This window comes from Ornithorhynchus anatinus, chromosome 10, assembly GCF_004115215.2.
Source record: "Ornithorhynchus anatinus isolate Pmale09 chromosome 10, mOrnAna1.pri.v4, whole genome shotgun sequence".
Lineage (NCBI taxonomy): Eukaryota > Metazoa > Chordata > Mammalia > Monotremata > Ornithorhynchidae > Ornithorhynchus > Ornithorhynchus anatinus.
The window spans coordinates 52,280,764-52,301,076 of NC_041737.1; the positions used below are offsets into that span (position 1 = coordinate 52,280,764).

The following is a 20,313-nucleotide window of genomic DNA, read 5'->3' on the forward strand; positions in this document are numbered from 1 at the left end:
TCTGACTCCCAAGCCCGGACTCTTCCCACTGAGCCACACTGCTTCTCTACATATATACACATCATTAATAGAGTAATAAATAATATATACAAATATACACAAGTGCCGCAGGGAGGGGAAGGAGTAGGGGGAATGGGGAGGGGCAGAGAGAGAGGGCTCAGTCTGGGAAGGCCTCTTGGAGGAGGTGGGCACCCCCAGTTCCCTTCTCTTTCAACTTTCCTCCCCAGCCCCCACCAGCTGCTCCCCCAAAACAACAGACAAAAGTAGTGTTAGTCTTTATTGCAAAAAGAATATCCGTCAGGGCCCACTCGGGCCCTCACTGTAATAACTATTACAATATTGGGCTCTCATTGTAATAATAATAATTATGGGATTTGTTGAGCATTTACCATGTGCCAGGCACTGTTCTAAGCACTGGGGGAGATGCAAGATAATGGGGTCAGACACAGCCCCCGTTCCACCTAAGGCTCAGTCTTAATCCCCATTTTACAGGTGGGGGAACTGAGGCCCAGAGAAGTGAAGTGACTTGCCCAACGTCATGTAAATAATTGTATTAATACAATTGTATTGTATTAATTGTATTGTATTAATAATTGTATTATTATTACAATAAGGCAGTAATGAGCTAAGTTTTAGCCTGACTTTACATATTAACAGCTTACGATCTGTTCCACAGTCCGCTCCAGGCCATATTTTAGAGGCCAAAACAGAATTTCTCCATCCCTTTCTACTAATAGTTTATTTCTATACAGTCCATACGGTGAAGTCCAGGTGTACAGTTGTTTAGGCTGGTTAAAGAAGGTGTTGACAATAAAAGTCATTCGATTCACAGGAATCAATAAGTCAATCTCTGGCTTGATCGCGGTTTCCAAGGCCATATTTTCCAACCACCTGCATTTCCATTCCACTACCAATGTTTGCATTCCAGTCCCCTGGGATAATCAACACATCCTACTTGCAGCTTTTATCACTCTCGCTCTCTCTACATCATAAAACCCATTTCTTCTTGTTCTGCATCTGGTGTTGGGGCGTACACCTGAAGTACTGTCATGTCGAGTGGTTCTCCTAATGGATATCAACCGGTCACTGACAGCATTATATCCAGTAACTGTCTTAGTAAAATTACCGCTACGCCATTTCTTCTCTCCTCAGCACGAGCAGAGTAGCAGATGACATGCTCGCTCAACTGGCAGTGCCCAACCCGGGTCCATTTCAATTCACTTATTCCTAGGGTGTCCATCTTCAATCGGTCCATTTCATTCTTGACTACTTCCAGCTTTTCCCGGTTCGCTCCCCGCTCCAATAAAGTCCTTACCAAAGAAAGGAGATACAACTAAATGCAAACAATTATCATTCAATTTTCCTTGTTCTCTCCTGCCAGCAAGTTATTGCTAAAAGTTATACAGTGCCTATCGATTAAAGACCTACATGGAACCTGAACTGCCCGATGTTCATTCCGGAAAGGACGAGGGATGCGAGTTATTGTTGCTTATGTCATTCATTCATTCAGTAGTGTTTATTGAGCGCTTACTATGTGCAGAGCACTGTACTAAGCACTTGGAATGTACAATTCGGCAACAGATAGAGACAATCCCTGCCCATTGACGGGCTTACGGTAATTAAAGACAAGAGAATACCAAAAGGAAGTTAGCATGTACATTGCTGATTATTTTAATAAGGCCTTTGACTGCATGGATCATCGAGAAGCTCTGGGGCACATGAAGGAAAAGGAGCATGCTGGATAATGGTATTTGTTAAGCACTTACTATGTGCCAAGCACTGTTCTAAGTGCTGGGGTAGATACAAGGTAATCAGATTGGACCACTTAATTGCATTAATATGGAACATGTATGACAGACAGAAGCCTACGGTAAGGAGAGAATATGGAGAAACTGACTGGTTTCCCCTTAGTAAGGGTGTACGACAGGATGTACTTTATCTGTACTTCCTTTACGCCGAATACACAATGAGGAGCAGTGTGGCTTAGGGGATAGAGCACAGGCCTGGGAGTCAGGACCTGGGTTCTAATCCCCACTCGCCACTTATCTACAGGACGTTGGGCAAGTCACTTCACTTCTCTGGGCCTCAGTTCCCCCACCTGTAAAATGGGGATTAAGACCGTGAGCCTTATGTGGAACGGGGGCTGTGTCCGAACCCATTATCTTGCATCTACCCCAGTGCTTAGGACAGTGCCTGGCACAGAGTAAATGCTCAACAAACCCCATAATTATTATTATTACAGTGAGAGGAGTCGGACTGGATGAAGACAAATGGCGAGTAAAGATTGGAGGAAGGAATAAACTCTGTTATGCTGATACTGCCCTACTAGCAAAAAGGGAAGATTTGAAGGGTTTATCACTAAAAGTTAAGGAGCAGAGCAAAAAGATGGGCCCGCATTAGAATGTCAAGAAAACAAAGATCACGACAACTGGAAGTTTTAAACACATTTATAGCGGATGGAGAGAAGATTTGAAATCGTTGACAGTTTTCCTCTCCTGAGATCGATAACTAATAATAAAGTAACTAGGAGTTAAGAAATAGACCAGAGATTAATGTTGGGAAAATTGACTATGAAGAGCCTGGAAAAAAATCACCAAGAGTGCTGATTTAACAACTAAAAATACAAATGGTCAATTCTACGGTGTTTCCCGTGGCAGCGTGTGGATCCGAAAGCCGGGCAGTGAAGAAACGGAATAGAAAGAGCTTTAAGAACTAGACCCTAAAAAGGTTTCCCTTATTGGCTTCCCAGAGTCTTCTGGGACCCCCTCAGACTCCCTGGGTGTCAAAGTTCCAGGGGGCACAGCGTCCTCAGAAGGAATCAGAGCCCAGTGCTGGACATCACAGGGGCCCCAGCTTAGAGACCCACTCGCTCTTTCCCTCACTTCCCAATCTCCTCCCCACCCCCCCACCATCCCACCAACCTGTGTTTCCCAGGGGCCAAATTCCAGGGCCTGGGCGAACCTGCAGAGAGAAGAGAGCCCTCCCTGAGGCACACGGTACCGCCCCTGAGCAGAACCTCTCCCCTCACCTACACGCTGGACCTCTCAGATTCCCTGGGTGTCAAAGTCCCAGGGCGCACAGTGTCCTCAGTGGAGGTCAGAGCCCAGTGCTAGACATCACCGAGGTCCTGACTCAGACTCGTCCATCCCGCCCTCCTCCACCCTAACCTTGCTTTCACCTTCCTCTTGCAGCCCAATCCGCCCCCACAACCCCAAATCTCCTTCTACCGCCACAAACAAACCTGTTTCCCAAGAAGCAAGCCCGAGGGAGTAGGGGAGAACCTGTCAAGGAGAGAGCAGAGTTCACTCTGAGGCAGGATACCCCAACCCTGGGCGACCCCCATATCTCCCTCCCCTGGTTTAGGCCCCTCAGACTCCCTGGGTGTCAGAGTCCCAGGGGGCACAGAGTCCTCAGAAGGAATCAGAGCCCAGTGCTAGACATCACAAGGGCCCCAGCTTAGAGACCCACCCACTCTTTCCCTCATTTCCCGATCACCGCCCCCCACCAACTCAACCTTGCCTTCGCCCCGCCTCTTGCAGCCCAATCCTCCCCCACAGCCCCAAATCTCCTTCTACCATCACATACAAACCTGTTTCCCAGGAAGCAAGCCCTAGGGAGTGGGGGAGAACCTGTCATGGAGAGAGCAGAGTCCACTCTGAGGCAGGATACCCTAACCCTGGGCAACCCCCATTTCTCCCTTCCCTTGTGTGGGCCCCTCAGACTCCCTGGGCGTCAAAGTTCCAGGGGGCACAGCGTCCTCAAAAGGAATCGGAGCCCAGTGCTAGACATCACAGGGGCCCCAGCTTAGAGACCCACCCACTCTTTCCCTCACTTCCCATCTCCTCAGTCATCCCACAAACCTGTGTTTTTCAGGAACCAGACTCCAGGGCCTGGGCGAACCTGCAGAGAGAAGAGAACCCTCCCTGAAGCGCGGTACCACCCCTGAGCAGGAAGCTCCCCTCCTTCCCCCAATTCGGGCCCCTCAGATTCCCTGGGTGTCAAAGTCCCAGGGCGCACGGTGTCCTCAGAGGAGGTCAGAGCCCAGTGCCGGCCATCACAGAGGTCTTGACTCAGACTCCCCCGTACCATCCCCTTCCACCGAACCTTGCCTTCACCTCCCTCTTGCAGCCCAATCCCACCCACAGCCCCAGATCTCCATCTACCCTCTGATACAAACCTTTTCCTCGGAAGCAAGCTCTAGGGAGTAGGGGAGAACCTGCCAAGGAAAGAGCAGAGTCCACTCTGAGGCAGGATACCCTAGCCCTGGGCAACCCCCATATAGCCCTCCCTTGCTTTAGGCCCCTCAGACTCCCTGGGTGTCAAAGTCCCAGGGGGCACAGTGTCCTCAGAAGGAATCGGAGCCCAGTGCTAGACATCACAAGGGCCCCATCTTGGAGACCCACCCACTCTTTCCCTCGCTTCCCAATCACCCCCCGGCACCATCCCATCCCCCTCCACCCCATCCTTGCCTTCATAGCCCTCTCGCAGGCCAATCCCCCCACAGCCCCAAATCTCCTTTTACCCCCCGATACAAACCTGCTTCCCAGGAAGCAAGCCCTAGGGAGTGGGGGAGAACCTGCCAAGGAGAAAAGAATCGCTCTGAGGCTGCATACCCTAACCCTGGGTGACCCCCATTTCTCCCTTCCCTTGTTTGGGCCCCTCAGACTCCCTGGGTGTCAAAGTCCCTGGGGGGAACAGAGTCCTCAGAGGGAATCAGAGCCCAGTGCTGGACATCACCGGGGCCCCGGTTATGACACCCTCCCCCTTTTACCCAATCTCCCACCCCAAGATAATAATAATAGTAATGCTGGTATTTGTTAAGCGCTTACTACGTGCCGAGCACTGTTTTAAGCGCTGGGGGAGATACAGGGTCATCAGGTTGTCCCACGTGAGGCTCACGGTTAATCCCCATTTTACAGATGAGGCAACTGAGGCCCAGAGAAGTGACTTGCCCACAGTCACACGGCTGACAAGTGGCAGAGCCGGGAGTCGAACCCGTGACCTCTGACTCCGAAGCCCGGGCTCTTTCCACGGAGCCACGCTGCTTCCCCTGAGAAGATTCCCCTTCTCAGCTCCAGATTTTCTCCCCCGCCAATGTGGGAGCCCAATTCTCCTCCAGGTCCCTGATCCCTCCTACCAACCTAAGTCGAAGGGCAGACGTCACCACCAGGGTAAGGAGGGCCTGGGGAGAAAAAAACGGACAATGAGGCACGATGCCATAACGATGAGCGGTTGCTTTCCTCCCCCCGTTTGCCAGTCCGGCATCCTCAGACTCCCCGAGGGTCAAAGTCCTGGGGTGCACCGTTGTCCTCAGAGATCAGAGCCCAGTGCAAGACATCATGGAAACCCTCCCCACCCCCCCAATTCGGGCTCTGAACACCCACCCGAACAAAAGCCTCCCCTTCAATCTCCTTCCCCAATAGTCTCGGCTTTCAACCCTTACTAATAATAATGTTGGTATTTGTTAAGCGCTTACTATGTGCCGAGCACTGTTCTAAGCGCTGGGGTAGACACAGGGGAATCAGGTTGTCCCACGTGGGGCTCACAGTCTTCATCCCCATTTTACTGATGAGGGAACTGAGGCCCAGAGAAGTGACTTGCCCACAGTCACCCAGCAGACAAGTGGCAGAGCCGGGATTCGAACTCACGCTCTCTGACTCCAAAGCCGGTGCTCTTTCCACTGAGCCACGCTGCTTCACAATGCTATGCGCCAAGCCCTGTGCTAAAAGCACGGAGAAGCAGCGAGGCTCGGTGGAAAGAACCCGGGCTGGGGAGTGAGAGGTCATGGGTTCGAATCCCGGCTCTGCCACTTGGCAGCTGGGTGACTGTGGGCGAGTCACTTCACTTCTCTGGGCCTCAGTGACCTCATCTGGAAAATGGGGATGAAGACTGTGAGCCCCACGTGGGACCACCTGATGACCCTGTATCTCCCCCAGCGCTTAGAACAGTGCTCTGCACGTAGTACGCGCTTAACAAATACCAATATTATTATTAATTCTCTGTCTCAGTGACCTCATCTGTAAAATGGGGATTAACTGTGAGCCTCACGTGGGACAACCTGATGACCCTGTCTCCACCCCAGCGCTTAGAACAGTGCTCTGCACATAGTAAGCGCTTAACAAATACCAACTTTAAAAAAAAAAACCACCAGTGCTCTGAACCCCCCATTTGACAGACACGGTCACTGAAGCGCAGAGAAGAGACGTGACTCGGCCAAGGTCATACGGAACCGGAAGCCGGGGCGCTCAGTACAGTGCTCTGCACGCTTTAAGCGCTCAGTAAATAGGACTGGATGAACGCAGAGCCTGCGGCGGCCAAGCCCGGGCACTAGCCACTAGGTCACCCTGCTTCTCGCAACGCTTCGAGCGCTTAGTACAGTGCTCTGCACCTAGTAAGCGCTCAATAAATACTATTGAATGAATGAACTTTACCCTCGTGCGACGGTGACACTCGAACCCAGCACCCGCCTCAGTGCGCATGCGCCCCCAGGCCGGCACCCACCTGCCCGCCCCAGTGCGCATGCGCCCCCAGCCCGGCGCCCACCTGCCCGCCTCAATGCGCATGCGCCCCCAGCCCGGCGCCCACCTGCCCGCCTCAATGCGCATGCGCCCCCAGCCCAGCGCCCATCTGCCCGCCCCAGTGCGCACGCGCCTCCAGCCCCCTCCCCTTCCCGCAAGGACCCCGAGAAGATTTAGGCGGCCGCCGCGTTTGCCTGTGGCGGGAATCCACTCGATGATATTATTAATAATCGCGATTATTATTATTTGTTAAGCGCTTACTATGTGCCGGGCACGGTACTAAGCGCTGGGGTGGATGCAGGCAAGCCGGGTTGGACACAGTCCCTGTCCCACGTGGGGGCTCACAAGACTCGATCCCCATTTTCCAGATGAGGGAACTGAGGCCCAGAGAATAACCATAATCACAATAAACTGTATAATATTGCATAATACGCTAATAATTATTATACTCATAATTTTATATTCTATAATTATCTTATTATTGTGGTATTTAAGTGCTTACTATGTGCCAAGCATTGTGCTAAGCGCTGGGTAGATACAAGTAATCAGGTTATCCCAAGTGGGGCTCTTAGTCTTAATCCCCATTTTCCAGATGAGAGAACTGAGGCCCAGGGAATAATAATAACTATTATGATGGTATTTGTTAAGCACTTATTATGTGCCAAGCACTGTTCTAAGCGCTGGGTAGATACAAGTAATCAGGTTATCCCAAGTGGGGCTCTCAGTCTTAATCCCCATTTTCCAGATGAGAGAACTGAGGCCCAGGGAATAATAATAATTATTATGATGGTATTTGTTAAGCACTTATTATGTGCCAAGCACTGTTCTAAGTGCTGGGGATGATACAGGGTAATCAGGTTATCCCATGTGGGGCTCACAGACTCAATCCCCATTTTCCAGATGAGGGAAGTGAGGCCCAGAGAATAATAATAACTATTATGACGGTATTTGCTAAGCACTTATTATGTGCCAAGCACTGTTCTACGTGCTGGGGAAGATACAAGTAATCACGTTATCCCACTTGGGGCTCACAGTCTTAATCCCTATTTTCCAGATGAGGGATGGAGAAATGAAGTGACTTTCCCAAGGTCACAGAGCGGACCAGTAGCGGTGCCTGATTCCCAGGCCTGTGCTCGATCCACTATGCCATGCCGCCTTGCATTATTATTATCATATATTTATATTATTGCAATATATACTTTGCTATATTTGATAATATAATCTGTAAAAGTAATATTAATGGTGCTTATTAAGTGCTTACTATGTGCCAAACACTGTTCTAAGCGCTGAGGTAAATGAAAGTTAAGCAGGTTGGACACAGTCCCTGTCCCAGTGGGGCTCACGCTCTTAATCCCCATTTTACAGATGAGGTAACTGTGGCCCAGAGAAGTTAAAAATGACATGCCGGCAGATTCAGGATTGGAACCCAGGTCCTTCTGACTCCCAGGCCCGTGCTCTATCACTAAGTCATGATGCTTCGCTTGCTGTGGGCAGAGCACTGTGCTAAGCACTAGGGAGATGCAAGAGTCTGCACAGACCTTCCCTTCCCACAACTAGCTTGCAGTCTAGAGAAGCAAGGTGATTTAGTGGATAGAGCCCAGGCCTAGGAGCCAGGAGGACCTGAGTTCTAATCTCTGCTGTGCCACTTGTCTGCTGGGTGACCTTGGGCAAGTCACTTCACTTCTCTGTGCCTCGATTACCTCATCTGTAAAATGGGATGAAGACTTTGCCCCTTTGTGAGGCAGAGAGTGTGTCCAACCTGATTAGCTTGGATCTAGCCCAGTGCTTAGTACGTTGCCTGGCACATACTAAGCGCTTAACAAATACCATAATTATTATTAGAGGGACGTCGAGGCTCCTATTGCCCCCTCACCTTCCTCTGCCCAAAGAAACAAACAAACGAAAAAACCCACACATTTTTATGGAGTGGGAAGGGGAGGCAAATGTCCTCTGGGGGGAATTGTGGAGAGGGAACATGAAAATCGCTGTGGCCTAATGGATAGATCCCAGGCCTGGGAGTCAGAAGGACCTGAGTTCTAATTCTGACTCAGCCACTTGTTTTCTTAATATCCTTGGGCAAATCACTTAACCTCTCTGTGCCTCAGTTCCATCATCTGTAAAATGGGGATTAAGACCGTGAGCCCCGTGTGGGACAGGGACTATCCACTCTGCCATACATCCTCTGTAAGGAGCAATCTACCTGCCTCAAAATGGGGGAGGGGGGCGTGGCACAGGCTAAATCGAGAGTAGGCACAGCACCGGGTGACCCTTGAAGGACCCAAAGGGGGACAGCCGTCTGGGGACCGGAGGCGGAACTAATCCCGTCACTGACAGGAGGCGACGGGGACAATTAACCCCTTGGCCAATTCCTCGGTTGCCTCGCCGTCCCCGGGTAGGCCCAGGGGAGGGCGGAGAGCCGCCGGCAACTCCTCGGAGACCCTACAGTAACACCGAAGGAAGTCTGGCAAAACCCTTTCCTGGAGCAGCCCCCTCCAATAGAAAGACCCGAAATTGAAGATTTCAGGAGACCGTCCCCCCATAGCACCCTCAGAGATCTCAGCGAAAGCCTTCCCTCCATCCCCCCGCGCTCCAGTCCAGCCAGACACCTCCGTAACCTGGAATGACTCCTTACACTTGGATCTGCAAGCTTTATTCCCTCAGTCCCCAAACCACTTATATCTGTTTCCGGAATCTATTTCTTTATATTAATATCTTTCTCCCCCTCTGGACTGTGCAAGCTCTCCGTGGGCGGGGAACGTGTCCACCAATTCCGTTAGCGTCAACTCTTCCAAGCGCTTAGTACAGTGCTCTGCTCTCAATAAATACAGTTGATGCATCGTAGTCTCCCAGCGTATCGCACAGCGCTCTGCGCACAGCAGGCGCTCAGTAAATACGACCGATGGATTGACTGACCCCCTCCAGCCGGTGGCTCTGCAGTAACAACCCTACAGAAACCTTCCGCGCAACAGGAAACCACCCCCTACCCCGGTGACCCCGGTGACCCTACAAAAACTCCGCAGCTTTGCGGAGGGAAAACGGAGGGAAGGACCAGGCAGCTGGGGGTGGGGTCCGTAGGGGGTTGGGGGTGAAGGGTGGGGTGGGGGGGCGTGTCTCTTGGGGGGGCGGGGACTCTGGGTTAGTGTTCCGGGCGATAGCAGGTGCCCTAACTCCAGCCTGGCCCGGTCCTCCGGTTGGAGATGCTGCGTCTCCGGCTCCTGCTGCTTCTGCTCTCTGCCCCGTTGGCGGGGCCCGCGCTGCTCCGGTACGAGGAACCCCCATATCTCTCCCCTGGGTCTGCTGCCCCCTCCCATCTCATCCCCTCCCAAGCGGGACCCTGACCCTCAACCCCTTACCCTCCGACTAGGCCCTTCCTCTCCTTCCTTATCGCCCGCAGCCTTCGGTTCCCTTCCGTCTCGCTTTTACCGGCGATCCTAGGCCCCCACCCTACTCCAAAACCCCCAGGAGAGGGTGCCCCCCCTCCTCCATCAACCCACCCGCCCCCCTGCCCTCACGGAGAAGTTTCCAGGAAATGCGTCCCTCCCCCCTGCCACTTCCCCCCTCCGGTCCCCCTCCCCGTCCCCCACTCCGCGTCCGGTCACATTCCTCGCGGTTTCTCACCCACTTCAGGCCGAGCTAAGGGCACGTCAAGTGATCCACTCGGGGTGGAGAACGACCCCTCGCCCCCGCCTGGACTCCATCCCCCAACTTTCCCACCCCCAGTCGGAGACTGAGGCAGGGGGAAGAAGGGGTGTCCCGTGATCGGGGGGAGGCCGGAGGTTACTCTAGGGGTTCGAGTCCGTCCGTCAGTCAATCTGCACTACTTAATGAGTGCCTACCGTGTGCAGAGCACTGAGCTAAGCGGCCTCGAATAGCGCCATTGTAGAATGTCTTCTGGAGTTATGGGGGCCGTCCCCCTTCTGGCTCTCCGGCTCCCTCCTCTTCCCCTCCCTTTCCCCCAGGATCCCGCTCCGCCGGGGTCGCTCAGTGCACCGCACCCTGGACGCCCTCGGTGATGTGAGTCGGGAGTGGACAGCTCTGGAGGCTCCGGACCCCCCCGGGCCCACTTCCGGGAACCCCCAGCCCCACAACGAGCCCGTCTTGGAGCCTCTCACCAATTACCTGGATGTGAGTTCGACAGAAGCTTTCCTAGGCCAGGGAGACCTCTCTCCGGTGGCCTCTCCCCCGGGCAGCGTCCTGGGCACTGAGGGGGGTCAAGGAGAAATGTGTGTGTGTATGGGGGAGGGGGGCATGGGAGGGAGGGATCTGGGCCAGCCTTTCCCTCTTCCCCTGCAGGCTCAATATTTCGGGGAGATCGGCCTGGGGACTCCCCCGCAACATTTCTCCGTCGTGTTTGACACAGGATCCTCCAATCTGTGGGTCCCGTCTCGTCACTGCTCCTTCTTCAACCTGGCCTGCTGTGAGTCTCCAGCGAAGGGAGACGAGGAGCCGGAGCCCGCCGGGGCCATCCGAGGGGGGCTGTGGGAGGGAACCGGGAACAGAGGGAAGGAGAGGGTGAACTGCCCGGGGATGCAATCGGGGAGCCAGGGAAGGTGGCCGTCTCTCAGGGAGAAGTGCATTCTCGGTGCGGAAGAGCTGGGGGGCTTGGCTTTCCCCACACTGCCTGGCCCCGACCTCTCCCCCTCCCTCAGGGCTGCACCGTCGCTACGACTCCTCAGCCTCTAGCTCCTTCCATCCCAACGGCAGTCACTTTGCTATCCGCTACGGGACAGGACGGCTGGATGGATTCCTCAGCCAGGAAACACTCACGGTGACAAGATACGAGGGGGAATCCAGGAGAGAGCAGTGGGGAAGGTCTGAGGGGGGAACCCAGGGGAGAGTAGGGGGGAGATGTGACGGGGAAACGAAGAGGGAGCAGGAGGGAAGGTAGGAGGGGGGACTCAGGGGAGAGCGGGGGGAAGAGATGAGAAGCAGCACGGCTTAGAGGATAGAGCACGGGCCTAGGACTCAGAAGGAGCTGGGTTCTAATCCCGGCTCTGCCACATGTCTGCTGTGTGACCTTGAGCAAGTCACTTCACTTCTCTGGGCCAGGGCAACATTCACAAATACCCACACACACGGACACACATTCACACACACTCTCTCTCTGGTTCTCCGCATAGACCAGAGCCTCAGGGGGAAGTGGAAGAAGAGAAAAAGCTGAGTGCAGTTGCTAGGCCTTAAAGACTCCCTACTGGGTGACTCTTGTTCTGGCTGCACTCGGCTGGTGCCTTGAGTATTTTCTCGCACTGCAGCTCTGAGCTGTCTGGGAGTCCCTAGGGCTGTTCTATTCCTTAGCTAAAGTAGGCACCAGGGTGCTCTTCACCCTGGGAGCCCCCTCCTTGGCCTTGGCATCCAATACGGGTGCGGCAGAGTGGCTTAACGGCTAGAGCCGGGGCCTGAGAGACAGAAGGACCTGGGTTCTAATCCCGACCGACTGCCACGTCTGTTGTGTGACCTTGGGCAAGTCACTTCACTTCTCTGGGCCTCAGTACCTTCATCTGTAAAATGGGGGTTAAGAGTGTGAGCCCCTTGTGGGGCAGGGACTTTATCCAACCTGATTAGATTATATCTATCCCAGCGCTTAGAACAGTGGTTGGAACATAGTAACCTTAGCAAGTACCAATTATTAATAATTAGGGGATGAGTCAGACACACAGACAGACACACAGACCCGGTTGAAAGACCCACAAACACTCACCCACTCAGTCAGAAATACTGACACTCGCTCATTCATTCCTACATCCTGACCCGTACATACATATCCTGATACAAACACACACACACACACACACACACTTTCACATATCCCTACATTCAGCCCCACACTTACTCAGGCAAGTAGACACATTCAGCGCAGAACCGGTGGAAACAGTTGCAAGACCTCCTGGAAAGACCCCGGGCCTGGAAATCAGGAAATCTGACTTCTGATCCCGCTTTTCGATGGTATTTCTTAAGAACTTTCTCTGTGCCAGACACTTTACTAAGCCCCGGGGTAGATCTAAGATAATCAGGTTGGACACGGTCCCTCTCCCACTTGGGGCTCACTGTCTTAATCCCCATAACTGAGGCCCAGAGAAGCGAAGCGACTTGCCCAAGGTCACACAGCAGAGTGGCAGAGCCGGGATTAGAACCGAGATCTTTCTGACTCCCGGGTTCTTTCCACTAGGCCTCGCTGCTGCTCGGCAGCAGGAAGGATTAGAGAATCGGGAGCCAAAGGTAGCCAGCCCACTTGGATGTGCAAGGGTTCCTCAGTGCCTGGCGGGGCAGACACCTTTCTCAGGCCCTCCCTTCTCTGGGCCTGGCGCAGCCGGCGCTGTGGGTAGCCAATGGCAGGGGCAGAAGCTCGGCTCGGCAACCGTTCAGACCTACCTCTGTTTTATTATTAATAATAATAATGTTGGTATTTGTTAAGTACTTACTATGTGCAGACCCCTGTCCTAAGAGCTGGGGTAGATACAGGGTCATCAGGTTGTCCCTCGCGAGGCTCACAGTCTTCATCCCCATTTTACAGATGGGGTCACCGAGGCCCAGAGAAGTGAAGTGACTCGCCCACAGTCACACAGCTGCCAAGCGGCAGAGCCGGGATTCAAACCCATGACCTCTGACTCCCAAGCCCGGGCTCTTTCCACTGAGCCACGGGTTTTCTACCGCCCGCTTTAGGCTGTCTGCTGCCAATGCCGCCGTCACAGATAGGACTTTGGCTGATCCCCTGGCTTTCTGTGGGGTGTCAGAACCGAGGGCAAGATTCACTCCAGTCCCGTCCAGTGTGCGAAAAGATGGTGATACCGACTAGGGTTTGAAGAGGGCTTTTCGTCCCCTCCGAAGTGCTGCCCTCCCAACAGTCCCTGTGAGATAGGGAAAGTAAGGTATTACTGTCCCCATTTTCCGGACGAGGAAACCGAGGTTCAGCATGGTTCAGTGACTCAGGCCAGAGGCAGACTGGGACTAGAAGCCGGATCACTTCTGCTCTGCACACAGTAAGGGCTCAAGAAGTACTCCTGGCTGACTGAATGACTTCCCTCTCAGACGGGTGGTCCCACCACTAGGCCGCCCTGCTTCAGGGGAACCGAGAAAGGCCGCTCCTCCCCGACCCCGACCCACCCGCCCTCCTCCCGTGGTCCAAGGTTCGGGGTCCTGACCAGCGACTCGGTCCCCCCACGCAGATAGGGAAGCTGCAGGGCAAGGCCGTGCCGTTTGGAGAAGCGGTTCACCAGCCCGGCCTGGTGTTCATCTTGGCGCACTTTGACGGGATCCTGGGCCTGGGCTACCCGGCGCTGGCCGCCGCCGGGGCCCAGCCCGTCTTCGATGCCCTCCTGGAGCAGGGGCTTCTTGATGCCCCCATCTTCTCCTTCTACTTTAACAGGTGAGAACCGACCTCCCCGACCTCCCACTCGCACCCACTCCACGAAGGCCCCTCTCTCCCCTTTCCATTTTTTTTCCCCCTTCTCTCGGCCTCTCCTCAGGACAGCCTCCATCCTCCCTCCCAGAAGGGATCACTCCACTTGGAGAGCCTTTCTCTCTCAGAGTGACACCTCCCCCTTCATCGAACCACACACCTCTCCCCTCCCACCCCTCCCCTTCCCCCCCTTAAGCCCCACTTTCCCCCCACTGGAGTCTGTGGCTCGGGCTGAGAGGACTAAACGAAGAGGAAACGACTCTCCCTCCTTCCCCCCATCATTTCATGACTCCCCTTTCTCTAATCACCTCTCATGGGCCTGACCCCGCCCCTGCCTCACAGGGACCCAACAGGAGAGGAGGGCGGGGAGCTGGTGCTGGGAGGCACGGACCCTGCCCACTACACAGGGGAGCTGCACTTCCTCAACGTGACCCGAAAGGCTTATTGGCAGATCCAGATGGATGAGTGAGAGGGGCGGGGGCGCGGGGCCGGGCCGGAGGGGAACGGGATGGGGAGAGGGGAGACCTGTGGGTCGGATGCCTGGGTCCCAATGGGCAGTTGGAGTCTTGGGGGTCGGCGGTAGCTTAGGTCCGTCCATCAATCAACGGGTGGTATTTCTTGAGCAGCTACAGTAGTGCCGAGAACCGTGCTAAGCGCTTGGGAGAGGACAAGAGAGTTGGTAGTTGCAATCCTTGCCCTCACGGAGCGGAGTCCTCGACAGGAGCCGTGTCTGGAGAGGCAGAATGGTGGGGGAGTGTGGGGGTCACCGAGCTAGAGGAGGGGTGACCATCGGTATCTACAGGGTGGCCGTGGGGCCCCAGCTGACCCTCTGTAAGGGTGGCTGCCAGGCCATCGTGGACACCGGGACGTCCCTCATAACCGGCCCCAGCCCTGAGATCCGGGCCCTGCAGAGAGCGATTGGAGCCTTACCCGTGTTCGGGGGCGAGGTGAGGGGGCTGGGGAGGGGTGCCGGAGTTGGGGGCTGGGCCCCCGGATCCCCGAAGGGAGCAGAGGCTCGGGGGATGAGGGGTAGGACACCTTGACCCTGACCGACACCCCCATCTCCCTAGTACATGGTTCCCTGTGAGACCCTCCCATCTCTCCCTGTGGTGTCTTTCCAACTTGGTGGTGTTTGGTTCAACCTGACTGCTGAGCAGTACGTGCTGAAGGTAAGGGGGAAGGCGTGTGTGTGTGTGGGGGGGGGGGGGGAGGGTTAAATAGGGGAGGGTAATGAGAGATGGAGGGTGCCAGGCGCTTGAGAAGGTCAGAGGGGCCGGGGGCGGGCGGTTCGAGGTGGGGCAGGAGGGAAGGAAGATGAGAGACAGCGTGGCGCAGTGCAAAGAGCACGGGCTTTGGAGTCAGGGCTCATGAGTTCGAATGCGAGCTCTGCCACTTGTCAGCTGTGTGACTGTGGGCGAGTCACTTCACTTCTCTGTGCCTCAGTTCCCTCATCTGTAAAATGGGGATTAAGACTGTGAGCCCCACGTGGGACAACCTGATTCCCCTGTGTCTACCCCAGCGCTTAGAACAGTGCTCTGCACATAGTAAGCGCTTAACAAATACCAACATTATTATTATTATTAGAGACGGGGGGAAGACAGGGTGGACGAGGGGCAGGACGTCGTACTGGTGTGATCTCGGACCCCGGCTTAATCCTTGAACCGATCAACCTTCTCACGTCCCCGCCCTTCCTCTCTGGCGCCCCGTTCCCACCCTCTGACCCGACGCCGTCGCTCTCCCCGGCCGGCCGGCACTCCTACCCTCGGTCCCCACAGATTACTCGCCTGGGCACCGGCGTCTGTCTCTCGGGGTTCCTGGGCCTAGACATCCCGCCCCCGGCCGGGCCCCTCTGGATCCTCGGGGACGTCTTTCTGGGGCCCCATTACACCGTCTTCGACCGCCAGCGGGACCGCGTGGGGCTGGCCCGGGCCCAGGCCCGGAGCCGCCGAGGAGGGCCCTGAGCCTGGGTTAGGGGTGGGCGGGGACGGACCCCCCCGGGGAAGACCCGGCCTCGGGCTGGTGTGCCGGCAGTCAAGCCTAGGCTCTTCCCCCGCACTCCCCCACGGGGGTCTGAGGGGAAGGAACTGGAGTCCGGCGGGGAGACGAGGGGAAACCCGGGAAGGGCAAGGGGGGTGGGCAGGGTCGCGCTGTGAAATAAAGAGCCGCTGTTTTCCCCATTCCTCTCCCCGGCCCGACCGCCTTTGTCTTCTAGGGGGTGTTGGGGAGGGTGGGGGCTGAGGAAACGCGAAGGGGAGGGAGCACGGGACAATCCCGTAGTTGTGGAGATGGGGCAGCCGCGGAGCGGCGGAGGCAGGGCTTCCTCTGGGAGGCGACGGCGAGCGGACTACAATTCCCATGATGCCGAGGGGCGGTTCTGCTCCCCTCCGGAGGAGCCGGGGGGCACCGAGCATCATGGGAATTGTAGTCCGCCCCGCCCCTCCGTCCCCCTTCTTCACCTCCCCCATCACGGCGGCGCCGTAGACACAACACTCCGCGGGCGGCGATATGTCGCGACGGCGCCGATGCGGGGGCCCGAGGCTCCCCCTCCACGCGCACACACACACACACACACACACACACGGGCGGTCGCTCACACCGATGTCTCCGTCCCGGTCCCCTAAAGGTCCCCCACCCCGCACCCATCTCTCTAGGGTTGGACCGGACGGGTTGGGACGCCTGGGTCCCCCCGCCCCGCCAGGGCCTCTAACGGGGACCCTTTCCGCAGGGGCGGGGCTTGAAGGTGCAGACCCCGGGGTGGGGGGGAGAAGGGGGAAAATGGGGAAGGGGAGGCACGTGTTGGGGGGGGCGGGGAGAAGGGGGAAAATGGGGAAGGGGAGGCACGTGTTTGGGGGGGGGGTGGGAGAGAGAAGGGGGGTGGTCTTGCTCCTCCCCTCCCCGCCTTCTGCAGCCGGAGGGGGTCTCCCCCGCCCGGCGGTGATGTCACCCTCCCCCCACCCCCCCCCAACCACACCTCGTAGCCGCAGCTCCCGCCGCAGCCATCGCCGCCCGGAGCAGCAGCCGGGCCCGGGCCCGGCCCCCCCAGGCCCGCCCCCAGCCCCAGCCCCCGGGGCGCCCCTCTCCGCCCGCACCCCCTTCCCCTCCCCTCGCCCCCTCCCGCCCGGAAGAGAGTGAGTATGCGTGGAGCGGGGGACACGAGGGAGGCCTGGGTGGGGTGGGGGGCTGGGGGACACTGGGGAGGGGGACACACCGGGGGGGGGGGGGGCGGTTAGACTCAGAGAGGACGTGGGCGAGCGGCAGGGAGGAAGGGGGAGCCCAGAAAACCGAGGGGGCTGGGGAAGAGGGGAGACAGGAGGATGGAGTTTCTGGGGGAACGGGGTGGGCGGGGGGATCCGGAAAACGGTGGAGGGGGTCCGAGGTGAGAGGGAGGGTCGGGGGAGAGTCCGGGGGGAGGACTGAGAGGAGACGCTGGGGAGGTGAAGGGGGGGTTCGGGAAAAGCCGGGTGTGGGGCGGGGGCGCGGGAAGGTGGGAGTGCGTGAGGATGGAGCTGGGAGAGAGATTACAGCGGGTCTGGAGGGGCGGCAGGTCTAGGAGGGCCCGGGGAGGGAGGCCGGGGGGGCGGGGGGGGGGTGAAAGGACCGGGGTCAGGGGCTCCCGGGGTGCTGAGGGGGGGCCGTGCTTGGCCTGCTCCCCTCCCTCCCTTTCCTGGCTGCGGAAGACCGGACACCCGCCCTCCCGTCCCTTCCCCTCCCCCACAACGGGCTCGCTCCACTCGTGATCGTGACCAAGGAAGGGGGAAGGCCGAGCGGTACCCTCGCCTCCTTTTCAGCCCCAGATCTATTCCTGCAACCTCCGTCCTTCCTCCTCCCCCGACCCCTTCCGGACCCTCCGTCTCTCTAACCGCCCTTCTGAGCTCCCGGCTTTCACCACCCGCCGCCCCCCTCCGCGGCCTGCATCCCCGGCTCATTTTCTCGCATTATGTCCCAGTCCGTCTGGGCCCGGAAAATTCTCCCGTCCCACGTCACCCCGAGCCTCTCGTCTCCTCTCGGAGCCCCCTCAGCCTCCGCATCTTCTCTCGCAACGGTCGGCCGGGTTCTCCATCTGCTCCCCGAGTCCCCCGTTTCCCACCCCAGCTTCTCTTCCGTCCCCAACCCCCCTGCCCGTCTGCCTCCCCCGGCCCTTCCCTTGTTCGCTCCTGCGTTCTGTATTCCCCTCCTCCATCCCTTCCAACTCCTCCCTCCCACTTCAGCCTCCTTCACCTGGACGGCCGGAGGCGGGGCGGGGTGGGGGGGGGGGTCGGGGGGAGAGAGGGGGACCTTAATACCATTCCTGCAGAAACCCCTTCCCAGTCACTGCCCCCCGCCCTCACCCCGATCCCCTCCGAGGGGCTCACAGAGTCGCCAGGACCAGCTTCCTCTCTGGCCTCTGAGATTTCCTCCTGAGGAAGAAATGCCAGTCCTATTTACTGAGCGCTTACTGTGTGCGGAGCACTGTGCTAAGCGCTTGGGAGAGTACGATGCTCACTTCTAACAGACACATTCCCTGCCGGAGACGCCTCCAAAAAACTGGACCCAGAATTCCCATCTCCCCCAAATCGGATCAGGGCTAAAGCCCCCGAACGATGGTTGAGGCGCCCCCGACCGCTCCCCCGACCCCCTCCCCGCTGTCCCTCACGCCCAAGTGCCGAGCGGAAAGGGTGGCTAATGACAAAAAGGGCGAAGTCGCCCCGGCCGGCTAGCGGGGCTTCTCACGCCATGGCCAGTCCTCCCCCTCCCGAAATTGACCGGATTGACCTCTCGCTCGCAAAGTGACAGCGTTTTGCATCGACTCTGTTGTATCGTTCTCTCTCCGGCGCTCAGCGCAGTGCTTCGCACGGCGTAAGCGCTCAATAAATACCGTCGATTGATCGATCGATCCTCGGATCGATTCCTTTGGCTCCACCCCTGTCCCAGCTCCTGTTCCACTTCTGCTTGAGCCCCTTCCTCACCTTTTTTCATCTCCCAGGACCAAGGGCTCTCCCTCCCCGCGCCGTCGCTCTCCTTCCACCTGGTCCCTTCTCTCCCCTCAGAGCCCCGAACCCACCCTTTCTGCTCCATCTCCTCTCTCCCCCGCGCCCCCCACCACTCTCTCCCCCTCCCCACCTCGTCTCTTCTTTCCGCCCCCCCCCCAACTCCCAGCCTCTTCCCCTTGATTCCGGCCTTCCCCCTCCCCCTCCGCTCCTCGTCCCCCCGTCTTGCCCCCAGTTCCCCTGTCTCTTCCCAGCCCTCCGACCTCTCCCCGTATTTAACCCCCCTCCCAATCTCTCCCCCCTCCCCCGATTTCCAATCCCCCCCCCCCGCAGCTCCAATTACCCCCCTTCCCCCGCCTCACCTCTAGAACTGCTGACTCGGCCCCTTTCTCGTCACTGGCTGCGGGGAACCGGGGACGTCGGGGTCCTAAGGATGGGGGGCGTCGAGCATCTCTGCCCCTCTCCCCTGGTCCCACCTTCGGGAGAATTCCGGACGGCGTCTAGTCTCCTGTAAAGTCAAAAGCGAAGTCAAATTTGGGGTGACGAGACGGGGATGGGTAGGAAATGGGTCTGGGGGGAGGCGGCCGAGAGGGAAGGGGGGTGCAGGACCCCGGGGTGGGGGGTGGGGGGATTTTCCTTTCCTCTCCTCCCCTGGAACCATGCTGACTGCAGTGTTCGAGCTGAGGAACCCCCCCCCCCCCACCCCAAACCCGCCCCGCCACCCCCACGTCCCGCACAGTGCGGAGACCGGTAAGGGAGGGGAGGGAGCCCGGAGGAGCGGGGGGGGGGGGGAAGGAGAGGACAGTGGAAAGGAGGAGGAGGAGGAGGGAAAGTTGGGGAAGGGGCAGAGGAGGCGATGGGCGGAGAGGGCAGAGAGCCGAAGAGTTTCAAGAGACGCAAGGTGGGGGGGAAGAGTGAAAGACGGTGGCAAGAGAGAGACGCAGCTAGAAAGAGGACGATGAGGCAGAGGTGGGAAGAGAGACGCGAACCCGAGCCGTAGAAGTAGGGAGAGAAAGGGAGAGAGAAGGGCAGCGAGGGGAGAGGGGAAGGGAGGGCAGACGGGGAGGGGGACAGGTCCCTGACCTGTCTCCCCTTCCGTCCCTTCCAGGCTCCGCCGCTGCCGGGACTGAGCCGCCGCAGACCCCCGCCCCCCACCCTCCATCCCCCCAAATCCCGCCCCCTTTTCCCACCGACCCCGCCCCCCCTCCCCTTTCCCCTCCCCGGCTCAGGACGCCCAAGGCGGACTGACTGCGCATCTCTGTCGATCCCCTCCGTGGGCCGGGTCCCCCTCCCCTCCCCGTAGCCCCTCCGAAAAAAACAACCCCCCCCCCCCCCCGGAGCCGGGGGTCGGCAGCGCGCATGACGCGGGCCGGGCCGCGCACCCCCTGATCGGACCGTCCTCCCCTCCCCCCCCCCCCAGACCCGAGGGCGG

At 57.7% G+C, this 20,313-nt stretch overlaps 1 protein-coding gene, 1 long non-coding RNA gene and 8 other non-coding genes across 14 annotated transcripts; 1 reads left to right on the forward strand and 9 right to left on the reverse strand.

The window, feature by feature from the left end:
- Positions 1–264: 264 nt before the first annotated feature.
- Positions 265–20,011, reverse strand: LOC114814603. Of its 4 annotated transcripts, XR_003762362.2 has the most exons (11): positions 19,965–20,011; positions 19,244–19,389; positions 10,638–10,994; positions 5,142–5,182; positions 4,537–4,576; positions 4,178–4,216; positions 3,861–3,900; positions 3,590–3,629; positions 3,242–3,281; positions 2,922–2,961; positions 265–1,310 (listed from the first exon to the last, which is right to left on the reverse strand). It is a non-coding gene; the product is annotated as an uncharacterized LOC114814603 (long non-coding RNA). The 4 variants fall into 4 exon arrangements; XR_003762364.2 differs by lacking the exon at positions 10,638–10,994; XR_003762365.2 differs by lacking the exons at positions 19,244–19,389; positions 19,965–20,011 and adding an exon at positions 14,440–14,719.
- On the reverse strand, positions 2,743–2,818 carry MIR1356 (microRNA mir-1356). Its single transcript, NR_034715.1, has one exon. It is a non-coding gene; the product is annotated as a microRNA mir-1356 (primary transcript).
- LOC114814909 lies at positions 3,038–3,128 on the reverse strand. The gene has a single exon (XR_003762704.1). It is a non-coding gene; the product is annotated as a small nucleolar RNA SNORD88 (small nucleolar RNA).
- On the reverse strand, positions 3,362–3,452 carry LOC114814913. The gene has a single exon (XR_003762708.1). It is a non-coding gene; the product is annotated as a small nucleolar RNA SNORD88 (small nucleolar RNA).
- Positions 3,710–3,800, reverse strand: LOC114814912. Its single transcript, XR_003762707.1, has one exon. It is a non-coding gene; the product is annotated as a small nucleolar RNA SNORD88 (small nucleolar RNA).
- LOC114814914 lies at positions 3,976–4,066 on the reverse strand. Its single transcript, XR_003762709.1, has one exon. It is a non-coding gene; the product is annotated as a small nucleolar RNA SNORD88 (small nucleolar RNA).
- LOC114814911 lies at positions 4,297–4,387 on the reverse strand. Its single transcript, XR_003762706.1, has one exon. It is a non-coding gene; the product is annotated as a small nucleolar RNA SNORD88 (small nucleolar RNA).
- LOC114814910 lies at positions 4,654–4,745 on the reverse strand. Its single transcript, XR_003762705.1, has one exon. It is a non-coding gene; the product is annotated as a small nucleolar RNA SNORD88 (small nucleolar RNA).
- LOC114814915 lies at positions 5,261–5,349 on the reverse strand. Its single transcript, XR_003762710.1, has one exon. It is a non-coding gene; the product is annotated as a small nucleolar RNA SNORD88 (small nucleolar RNA).
- Positions 9,649–16,091, forward strand: NAPSA (napsin A aspartic peptidase). Of its 2 annotated transcripts, none has more exons than XM_029073054.2 (9): positions 9,649–9,780; positions 10,478–10,643; positions 10,812–10,935; positions 11,168–11,286; positions 13,682–13,881; positions 14,257–14,379; positions 14,717–14,861; positions 14,985–15,083; positions 15,499–15,682. In XM_029073054.2, the coding sequence occupies exons 1-9, from the start codon at positions 9,716–9,718 to the stop codon at positions 15,547–15,549; spliced, it is 1,092 nt and encodes a 363-aa protein (XP_028928887.1). In that variant the 5' UTR covers positions 9,649–9,715; the 3' UTR covers positions 15,550–15,682. The 2 variants fall into 2 exon arrangements, with proteins under 2 accessions (XP_028928887.1, XP_028928886.1); XM_029073053.2 differs by lacking the exon at positions 15,499–15,682 and adding an exon at positions 15,690–16,091 and having other exon boundaries at positions 9,650–9,780.
- Positions 20,012–20,313: the final 302 nt, after the last annotated feature.